The following is an 11,659-nucleotide window of genomic DNA, read 5'->3' on the forward strand; positions in this document are numbered from 1 at the left end:
TTAAAGTATAGATGGAGTCAATGGAAGGGAGGTTGTTTGCTTGATTGTCTGGGCAACGTCCACAAATCTGCAATTTCTTGCAGTCTCCCAAACAATTGCTGCAGAAGTTGGTGAGGGTTGTTGGATGCCGTTAATGATCTGAAATTGTTGAATTCTGTGTGCCTGAACATTGAAGATGTCCTCAAATTTACATTTGGCTTCACTGCAACATTGAGATCAGTGTGGGAATTAGATGGAGAACCTGTATGTTTTTTTACATTAATCTGGATGATCTCATGCTATTCCCTCTCAACCTATTCAACTCCCATCACCACCTCCCATCACATATGATGATATCCATCCTCTTGGTAATTTCTCTTATCCCAGCATCCAGGAAGCAATCTGCTCTACATCTCTCATCATAATAATTACAAAACTGCTTGTCTGCTCCACGGTTATTAAATCCATAGTTGTTACTGTATTTGTTGCCTGTGCAATCCTTTGTCTCACTGCTTAGCTCAGGATTGCACACCCTCACCAATATACAGAGTACCTTCAGAGACATAAAGTCAGAGGATTCCGTTACTCCGTGCATTTTCCTAACCCACTAGATGGTTACCCACTTGCCATTTGGATTTCATGTTCCATGCATGACCATCTCCTGAGTCCTGTGATCCAGAAAACATTCACCAACCTTTATATCCTGCGGTGTATCCAGTTATCCCTCAACCTCAGAAATCCTCAAGGCTCAACACAGTAGAGGTAAATTCGGCATTCAACACCATCTAAACCTCTTGGCAAAGTCCACGAACAGGGTTTCTGCTCGTCCCCATGCAACTCAGTCCTAGTTTTCCCCATTGGCAGACCTCAATCAAGAAGAATTGAAGACACTTCTCGCTGACCATCAGCACAAGGGCACCTCATGACAGCGTTTTCAGTCCCATTCTTGCTATATCTGTGACTTTGCAGGCAGACACAACTCCAACCCATCTTCAAATTCTCCTATTATACCACAGTTGATTGATGAATAATAGTAACGATGAATCAGAGAATAGGAGTCAGATTGGTAACCTGGTTCGATGGTTCCAGAACAACATTGATGCATCACAAAGAAAGCTCATCAATGCCTCTATTTCCTCAGAACGAGGAGATTCAACATGTTGTTGAATACTCTCTCAAACGTCTATGGTTGTATGGTGGTGAGTGTACTGACTGGTTGCATCATAGCCCAGTTCAGTAACTCGAATGCCCAAGAACAAAGGATGCTGCAGAAAGTTGTGGAATGTGCCCAGTCTGTCACCATTGAAGGGATCCACAGGCAGCTCTGCCTCAAGAAAGTAGCTAATATCATTAAACCCCACACCACCCTGGCCACACTCTCATCTCGTTGCTATCATATGGAAGAAGATACAGGAGCCCGAGAACTGATGGCCCCAGGTCCATGAGCAGCTTCTTCCCATCAACCATCAGGCACTTGGACCACATTCCACCACCCTACGTCAGCAATGATTCACTATGGACTTTGTATAGGTCGCACTACTATACTAGTTGTACAGCTGAATAAGTTGCCCTCTTGTGCTTTCTATGCCGAGTTTGCTCTTTTTCCACATGATTGCTTTGCTTCTGGATATTCCTACTTCCTGCCACAATCCAGCATTTTACTGGTAGTTTACTCTGTTCCTTTCTAATATGGCATGAGGCACTGTATTCCTCCTCTTGTTTGAATTCCTGCCTTCCTCTTTGGAATATTATCTTGAAATACATTTTGTGCAGCTGCTTCTGTCCAAATGTTATATCTTCCTGGAAAAGGATTCATTTTTTTGCAATTGTTCAATGATTTTGTAGGGCATATGTTTTATATACCTTTTTCCAAGAAAAATGTTAGATTAGTTAATTAATAACTTGGGGAGCTAGATTCTGCAAACAGGACATTTTAGGTTTTTATTATCCCAAGTTTATGACCCACTGCATGAAAGGTTTGAGTTTGCAATTCAACCTTATCCTCGGCATCAGTAGAGTCATAGAGTGTAGAAACAGGCCCTTCGGCCCAACCCGCCCACACCGGCCAATAATGTCCCAGCTACACTAGTTCCACTTGTCTGTGCTTGGTCCATACCCCCCCAAACCTGTCCTATCCATGTACCTGTCTAACTGTTTCTTAAATAAGGAGATAGTCCCAGCCTCAACTACCTCCTCTGGCAGCTTGTTCCATACACCCACCACCCTTTGTGTGAAAAAGTTACTACTCGGATTCCTATTAAATCTTTTCCCCTTCACCTTGAACCTATGTCCTCTGGCCCTCGATTCCTCTACTCTGGGCAAAATACTCTTTGCATCTACCCGATCAGCCACGAGATCTATTCCTCTCATGATATTGTATACCTCTATAAGATCTCCCCTCATCCTCCTGCGCTCCATGGAATAGATACCCAGCCTACTCAACCTCTCCCTGTAGCTCACACCCTCTAGTCCTGGCAACATCCTTGTAAATCTTTTCTGAACGCTTTTAAGCTTGACAATATCTTTCCTATAACATGGTGGCCAGAACTGAACATAATATTCTAAATGTGGTCTCACCAACGTCTTATACAACTGCAACATGACCTCCCAACTTCTATACTCAATACTCTGACTGATGAAGGCCAAAGTGCCAAAAGCCTTTTTGACCATCTTATCTACCTGCGACTCGACCTTCAAGGAATCATGCATCTGTACTCCTTGATCCATCTGCTCTACAACACTACCCAGAGGCCCATCATTTAATTTGTGGGTCCTGCCCTTGTTTCGATGTCCCAAAATGCAACACCTCACACTTTTCTGTATTAAATTCCATCAACCATCCCTCTGCCCACTTGGCCAATCGATCCAGATCCTGCTGCAATCATTCACAACCATCTTCACTACCTGCAAAGCCACTAACTTTTGTATCATCAGCAAACTTGCTAATCTTGCCCTGTATGTTCTCATCCAAATCATTGATGTAGATGACAAACAGTAACGAGCCCAGCACCGAACCCGGAGGCACACCACTAGCCACAGGCCTACAGTCCGGGAAGCAACCTTCCACCATCACCCTCTGCTTCCTTCCATGGAGTCAATTTGCTATACATTCAGCTATCTCTCCTTGGATCCCATACGATCTAACCTTCCAGAGCAGACTACCATGCGGAACTTTGTCGAATGCCTTGCTGAAGTCCATGTACACAACATCTACAGCTCTGCCCTCAACCTTGTTGGTCACATCGTCAAAAAAGTAAATCAGATGTGAGATACGACCTCCCGCGTACAAAACCATGCTGACTATCCCTAATCAGCCCTTGCCCATCAAATGCCTGTATAACCTATTCCTCAGAATGCTCTCCAGTAACTTACCAACTACAGATGTTAAGCTCATTGGCCTATAGTTCCCAACATTTTCCCTGCAGCCCTTCTTGAAAAGAGGCACAACATTTGCCACCCTCCAGTCTTCCGGCACCTCTCCTGTATTTAAGGACAACTCGTAAATTTCAACCAGGGCTCCCGCAATTTCCACTCTAGTCTCTCGCAATGACCTTGTTTATATCTGATCAGGCCCTGGAGATTTGTCTACCGTCAAACACGGCACTACTTTCAGTACTTCTTCGACGGTAACCCTGACTGCTCCAATTTCCTCCGTCCTACAGTAAATACAGAGGAGAAAACTCATTTAGGACCTTGCCCATCTCCTGTGGCTCCACACAGAGGTGGATGAGGTATTTGTTTAAGGCAAAAAAAAAACCAGGAAAAACTGTCCAACCATGACTAACAAGAGCAGTGGAATTAGATCAAAGGAAAAGGCCTAAAATGTTGCCAAAAAGATCAGCCAACCTGAGGTTGGGGAGAATTTCAAAATTCAGCAAAGGAGGACCAAGACAAGAAAACCGATCAAGGAGTTTGTGGACTGGTGCCAGCGGAACTGCCTCTGGATCAACGCGGGGAAAACCAGGGAGATGGTGGTAGATTTCCGCAGGCGCAGCCAGGTCCCCCCGACACCGGTGAACATCCAGGGAATGGACATCGAGTGGGTGGATTCTTATAAGTACCTGGGTGTCTACCTCAACAATAAACTGGACTGGACTGAAAACACTGATGCGCTATACAGAAAGGGCCAGAGCAGACTTTATCTGCTAAGGAGACTCAGGTCCTTTGGAGTGCAGGGGGCACTCCTAAGGACCTTCTACAGCACGGTGGTGGCATCGGCCATTTTCTATGGAGTGGTCTGCTGGAGCAGCAGCATCTCAGCGGCGGAAGGGAAGAGACTTGACAAGCTGGTCAGGAAGGCCAGCTCTGTCCTGGGTTGCCCCCTCGACTCAGTGCAGGTGGTGGGAGAGCGGAGGATGATGGCAAAACTAACATCGCTGCTGGACAACGACTCCCACCCCATGCAGGACACTGTCACTGCACTGAGTAGCTCCTTCAGTGACAGACTCTTTCACCCCAAGTGCGTGAAGGAGAGATATGGGAGGTCCTTCCTTCCAGCTGCTGTGAGACTGCACAACCAGCACTGCTCCCAGCAGACGAGTCAATAACAGCTAAGAACACACAGAAAGCTTATGACAATTTATGTATCTTTTATTTATAATGAATGATCTCTTGCTATCCACTTTGCTGCTGTAACACGGTAAATTTCCCCAGTGTGGGACAAACAAAGGAATATATTATATTATTATATTAATAAGGAAAGGGAAAGTAGAATACACTGGTAATCTAGTGAGAAACATCAAATCAAATTGTAAAAGCTTCCTTAGATATGTAAAAGGAAATTAATCACTGATTTATGCGAGAAGGTGGTACATATATGGAACAACCTGTCAACGGAAGTGGTAGAGGCAGGTACTAACAACATTTAAAAGACATTTGGTCTTGTACATGGATAGGAAAGGTTTAGTGGGATATGGGTCAAATGCAGGCAAATGGAACTGGTATGGAAGGGCATCTTGGTCGGTATGGACGAGTTTGTGCTGAAGGGCTTGTTTCAATGCGTTATGATTCTATGACTCAGTATCCGGTTTGCTAATCTTATAAAGCTGAATGACTACGATAATGATCAGACTTCAGGAGAAAATAAGCAGTCTAAGTAAATAGGTGAGAACAAGGCAGATGAGGTACAATGTGAAAAATGAATGGTCACTTTGGTAGAATGTAAAATCTTGATAAGATGTTCAAAGATGTCAGAGTAAACAAATCTCTGAAAAGTAACTACAGCTGCAGCAAATAATTAGGACGTCAAACATGGTCTTTATTATAAGAGGATTTGAATACCAGAGAATAAGCATCTTGCTGCCATTATGTTTGGTGAGACCATACCAAAATACTCTGTACAAGACTTGTCATTCTTCTAGGTAGGAATGTAATTCCAATGGGATGTGGGGTAGTGAAGGTTCACCAGATTTGGTCCTTGGAATGTGTGGGGTGGTTCTAATGTAGAGTTGTAAACAGACTAGGTCTATTTATTCAGGTTTAAAAGAAATGAGAAGTGATCTCATTAAAACAAACATTTCTTATAGGGCTTGTAGGGTAGGTATAAGAATGATGTTTTTTTCTGACGAGGGGTACAGTTTCAAGATAATGGTTGGGCCTTTCAGGAATAAGATGCAAAGTATTTGTTTCAGCAGACAGTAGTGAATCTTTGGAATTTTACACTCAAAAGGACCATGGAGGTTCAGTCACTCAGTATATTCGAAAATGAGACCTACTGATCATCAGATATTTAGAGAATCAAAGAATATGATTTTGTTTAGGAAAGTGAATTTGAAGCAAGATCAGACTTGATCTTATTGAAATAGTAAATTACTTGCGAGTAGTTAGTTGGCCCAGTTCTTCTAGGTCCCACATAGGAGATTAGTGGGCAAAATTAGGGCACATGGTATTGGGGGTAGGGTACTGACATGGATAGAAAATTGGTTAACAGACAGAAAGCAAAGAGTGGGGATAAATGGGTCCCTTTCGGAATGGCAGGCAGTGACCAGTGGGGTACCGCAAGGTTCGGTGCTGGGACCCCAGCTATTTACGATATACATTAATGACTTAGACGAAGGGATTAAAAGTACCATTAGCAAATTTGCAGATGATACTAAGTTGGGGGGTAGTGTGAATTGTGAGGAAGATGCAATAAGGCTGCAGGGTGACCTGGACAGGTTGTGTGAGTGGGCGGATACATGGCAGATGCAGTTTAATGTAGATAAGTGTGAGGTTATTCACTTTGGAAGTAAGAATAGAAAGGCAGATTATTATCTGAATGGTGTCAAGTTAGGAGGAGGGGGAGTTCAACGAGATCTGGGTGTCCTAGTGCATCAGTCAATGAAAGGAAGCATGCAGGTTCAGCAGGCAGTGAAGAAAGCCAATGGAATGTTGGCCTTCGTAACAAGAGGAGTTGAGTATAGGAGCAAAGAGGTCCTTCTACAGTTGTACCGGGCCCTGGTGAGACCGCACCTGGAGTACTGTGTGCAGTTTTGGTCTCCAAATTTGAGGAAGGATATTCTTGCTATGGAGGGCGTGCAGCGTAGGTTCACTAGATTAATTCCCGGAATGGCGGGACTGTCGTATGTTGAAAGGCTGGAGCGATTGGGCTTGTATACACTGGAATTTAGAAGGATGAGGGGGGATCTTATTGAAACATATAAGATAATTAGGGGATTGGACACATTAGAGGCAGATAACATGTTCCCAATGTTGGGGGAGTCCAGAACAAGGGGCCACAGTTTGAGAATAAGGGGTAGGCCATTTAGAACGGAGATGAGGAAGAACTTTTTCAGTCAGAGGGTGGTGAAGGTGTGGAATTCTCTGCCTCAGAAGGCAGTGGAGGCCAGTTCGTTGGATGCTTTCAAGAGAGAGCTGGATAGAGCTCTTAAGGATAGCGGAGTGAGGGGGTATGGGGAGAAGGCAGGAACGGGGTACTGATTGATAGTGATCAGCCATGATCGCATTGAATGGCGGTGCTGGCTCGAAGGGCTGAATGGCCTACTCCTGCACCTATTGTCTATTGTCTATTGTCTATTGTCTATTTGTTTGAATTGGAATTTATGTTGTGATCTCCTCTGTAGAGGTATCAACAGAGCATCCTACAACATTAAATCATCAGATATGGGGGGGGGGGGGGGGGGGGGGGGGGGGGTGCATGTGAAAGCTAACTGTTCACACTATTTACAGCCACATCTCTCTTTTATTTTTTTAAATGATGTGTGTTCACTTGCACCATTTGGAAAAGGTAATCTCTCTCGCAAAGAGTTTTGAGGTAGGGCATTTCAGAACTTGAGGCCAGGTTGACTGACAAAAGGATATCAGAAAGCCCAGAGTAGAAGAATGCAAAGACTTCTAAAGATTGTTGTCCTTACTATGGGCAGTAGAATTCTGGTGCAGTAAAAATAGAAAATAGGTGCAGGAGTAGGCCATTCGGCCCTTCGAGCCTGCACCGCCATTCAATATGATCATGGCTGATCATCCAGCTCAGTAACCTGTACCTGCCTTCTCTCCATACCCCCTGATCCCTTTAGCCACAAGGGCCACATCTAACTCCCTCTTAAATATAGCCAATGAACTGGCCTCAACTACCTTATGTGGCAGAGAATTCCACAGACTCACCACTCTCTGTGTGAAGAAATGTTTTCTCATCTCGGTCCTAAAAGACTTCCCCCCTTATCCTTAAGCTGTGACCCCTGGTTCTGGACTTCTCCAACATCGGGAACAATCTTCCTGCACCTAGCCTCTCCAACCCCTTAAGAATTTTATATGTTTCAATAAGATCCCCCCTCAGTCTTCTAAATTCCAGCGAGTATAAGCCTAGTCTATCCAGTCTTTCTTCATATGAAAGTCCTGCCATCCCAGTAAAAACCAGGTTCAAAAATTCCTCTGGTCCAGTGAACATCACGAATGCTTGAGGAAACTTGCCTTCCTGGCCAAGTTAATGACATTCTACCAATCAGAAGCAATATCATATATCTATTTTTTTTGGCAATTAAAATGTAAATTGCAGCACTTCAACAATCAATTTCCCAACCATACTAGAGTAAAAGCATTGCATGGGTATGAATATTTCTGTTAATGTGTGCTCCGTACTATGGAATGTAAATGGTAATACAATTTTTTATTAACAGAGTATTTCAGAGGAAATGTTCTACCAGTTGAGCAACATGCTACCTCAGATTTTTAGAGTGTCGTCTACACTGACCCTGACCTCCAAGCGATGAACAAACACAAGATCCACTGAACAGCAAGTGAGTTATGCTGACAAGTCACTTTTTGTGTGGGCTTTGAACGAGATATTAAAATAATCAAAACTGTACTATGTTCCCACTGCGGCTGGGAAAGACTCTTTTTCTCACCTCAGCAAAAGTCTTGCACTTAATGTGATATATACATCAAAGCTTCTTATACTCTCACAATGATGCTGATGTGTCTTAATGCTGAAACTTGTCTTCTTTTCCAGAATTAAAAATTAGCAAGTAACATTGTTGCAAGCAGATTTGATGAGTTACACAAGATTTCCCCTTCCATAATTTCACGGTTTAAGTCCTCCACCAAAAAAGAGAGATTTGACATGAGATTTACATTAAGCCTTTGTAACATCAATTTTGCAGTATATTTCCAGATCATAGTGCATATAATACTGAAATTATATTAAAGGCATTCCAGTTTTTCCATCTCTCATATGTACATACTAAGACAAGAGAGCTACTCATACTAACACAAAATAATCAATTCAACACATTGATGAGCCTTGCACGCCCAACACCCTGTCGCCAGTTTGTCCCTCCTCCGACCACTGTCGGTAGGTACTCACCACTGCTAACCCATAGCACGCCACAAGCCTTGATGTTTCAGAGGTGCTCTGACCCAGTCTTCTGGCCATAACAATTTGGCCCTTGTCAAAGTTGCTCAGGTCTTTACTCCTGCCCATCTCTCCTACATCCAACACATCAATTTAAAGAACTGACTGTTCACTTGCTGCCTAATATATCCCACCCCTTGACAGGTGTCATTGTAACAAGATAATGAATGTTTTTCACTTCACCTGTCAGTGGTCATAGTATTTTGGCTGATGGGTGTATGCCCTATGTACTTTCCACAATTCGTTTAAAACGTGTGGAGAATATTTTTTCCTTGAGTGACTGAGTAAAATGGACTTAATGAATTTATGTCTGCCAATAAAGAATGTCTGAATTTAAACTGTTTTATCACCAATGTATTTTAGGCTAAAACATTGCAAGATATCACAGGTTTAGACATACCCAGTGCCCCATGCATAATTAACAAGTATTAATCTGCAATAGAAACAGGTGGTGCAGAGGCTTGGCAAGACAGTCTCCACATATGTGGAGAGCCCAGAGAAAATATCCACTCGAGTGAACACCGATATCTGTCACCATTTGCAGTTGGGACCAACAGATCGGAGATTGATTGGGACCCTCTTTCTCTAGGTCTGTGATTGGGATCTGTGTATCTGGTAAAGTGTTTTGATGAAAAATAATCACCTCGGTTAATATGTGAATGTGTTGTTAGCAGGTTGCACTGGGATTAATGGATTAAATGAATATGTTGTATTAGTTAATTAATGTGGTAAATTAATGTGCTCAATATAAATTAATGTGATTAATGTAATAATGAAATTATAGTATTAGTGTTCTTTTTGTAAAAGGTTAATGTAGTATATTAAATTAAAGAGTGGTCTATCATTTGTTACATTGGATTAATATGCTGTAATACATTAAATTAGCTTATGCTCTGTGTTTATATTTCTGTATGTTAACTAAGGTTGATCATGTTGTCTTATATTGAACTTATCCATGGTGTTGCAATTTAGAATAGGGTTCTTTGCTGCACCACTTCATTAGAAAATAAATCCTAAATCAAACAGTTAAAAATGTAAACCAGAGATGAACTTTGATTGATAGGAATTTAGTTTAAACTTAACATGTGGCTGCCGCAACTCAAAACAAATAAAGGTTGGATACAAACTTTGGTAATGAAATGTTCCTGATATAACCCTACATAGTGTCACAGAAGCTTTCATCTTGTAGTATGAATGTTTAAAAAATACAATTATCAGACATTAAGTCCACGTAACATCATAGATATGCACCATTATGAAAATAATACATTCAATGAAATAACCAGAGTTTGTGGGAACATTCCACTGAATTCTGTTCAATCTTTTTCTGATTGACTTTAAACTTGGTGTGACTGATTGTATTTGAGCATAACAAATAGTTGGAAATATAATGGTTTGTAATTTATAGACAAAGCTGTCCTTTAAGGAAAAGCTCATCCTTTTGGATACTTTTGTATGTCTTTTCATTAAAAAAATAAGATCAATATTTTATCAATGTATTATTTCTTTAGGAAATCAAATGATATGGTCTTCACCTACATATTCTGTAAAACTCACTTGTAATGAATTCATAATCCAATGGCATAATATTTGCCCGACTTTGAAAAAGCTCTTAACAGTTTAAATTTAGAAAAACCCACAAATATATGTCCTTTAATTTCTTGCGAATTATAAAGCAAAATGATAAATTTGCCTAATTTTCAAAATTTTTAATTTATTTTGTATTATTGAAAGAATTAATTTGAATCCAATTAATTATAAGATCTGCCACAAAATAATAAACTGAAATCTTTCAAAATCACATTGTTGTTTGATGATATCATGTGCCTTGTTATGATCTATATAATTGTATAAGGATAAAATCAAAAAGCATAATTGAAACAACTACAATTTCTGAACTATTGCCCTAGTTCATAATATTTAGCATAAAAAGTGCTTTTATTTTTCATCAGTACTGTGGAATTGCTGTCTTTCCACATCACCTGTTTTGTTAATGATTAAATCTGCATTATTCAAAGAATTTCCTCTGACTAATGCTACACATATAGCCTTTGAAACAATGTGCGTAATTAACTAATTATTTTCTAATTTCCTAGATGAATACAAATTTGTGAAAAAAATCATACGTGAAACTTACAAAGCCAAGGAAATAACAATTTATTGTAAGCTAACAAGGGAATGTAAGGAAAATGTGTGTGTCCTATCTATTATAGAGAGTGCATTTCAAAATTTGTAGCCAACATTAAATTTTGTGAAGAGTATAGTAATATTGTAGATTGCGCGTACATAGTCTGGCGGAATGAGCTGCATTTTTCTTTTGCATTCCCTCGTTTGTGTACAATAGATTTTTATTTCCCTGGCATTGTAAGTTTTACGCAATTGACAATAAAATTTCATACAAAATATGTGAAGTGAAATACTTTGGCAATAGAATGAAGAAAGGCACTAGAGGCTGGGTTATGTGGTCATACAGGATTTTTCAACAACTGGACGTGAGTGAACATGTTCATAAATCTAGAAAGTTACAGGAAATATTAGAAAAATGACTCAGTAAAGACAGTGAACTTCATAAATTAGCACAAAACCTCAGGGGTTACATTTATAAAACATTAAGTTAAGTTACAACTTCATTGTTGCATCCAAGTATCACCACACTGTAATGTGCATGTGAAGGTCCAGGAGAGGGCGCACAACAGATTTATCAGCATGGTTCCAGGGATGAGGGATTTCAACAACAGTTCGTTGCTGCGCAGAAGGTTGACAGGAGATTTGAGAGAGGTGATTGTCTTACGGTGATTGTCTTAAGGAAGCATGTTCCCACCAGGGAATCGGTTG

General features: G+C 40.9%; 1 protein-coding gene across 2 annotated transcripts in view; it reads left to right on the forward strand.

The window, feature by feature from the left end:
- The window catches only part of ferry3 (FERRY endosomal RAB5 effector complex subunit 3), a 43,889-nt gene extending 33,301 nt beyond the window's left edge, over window positions 1–10,588 (forward strand). For both annotated transcript variants that reach the window (XM_078419816.1, XM_078419815.1), the window contains exons 14-15: window positions 8,091–8,210; window positions 9,267–10,588. In XM_078419816.1, the coding sequence (XP_078275942.1) occupies window positions 8,091–8,183 (93 nt within the window). In that variant the 3' untranslated portion in view covers window positions 8,184–8,210; window positions 9,267–10,588. The remainder of the gene's footprint in view (window positions 1–8,090; window positions 8,211–9,266) is intronic.
- Window positions 10,589–11,659: the final 1,071 nt, after the last annotated feature.

The sequence above is a fragment of the Rhinoraja longicauda genome, chromosome 23 (genome assembly GCF_053455715.1).
Source record: "Rhinoraja longicauda isolate Sanriku21f chromosome 23, sRhiLon1.1, whole genome shotgun sequence".
NCBI lineage: Eukaryota > Metazoa > Chordata > Chondrichthyes > Rajiformes > Arhynchobatidae > Rhinoraja > Rhinoraja longicauda.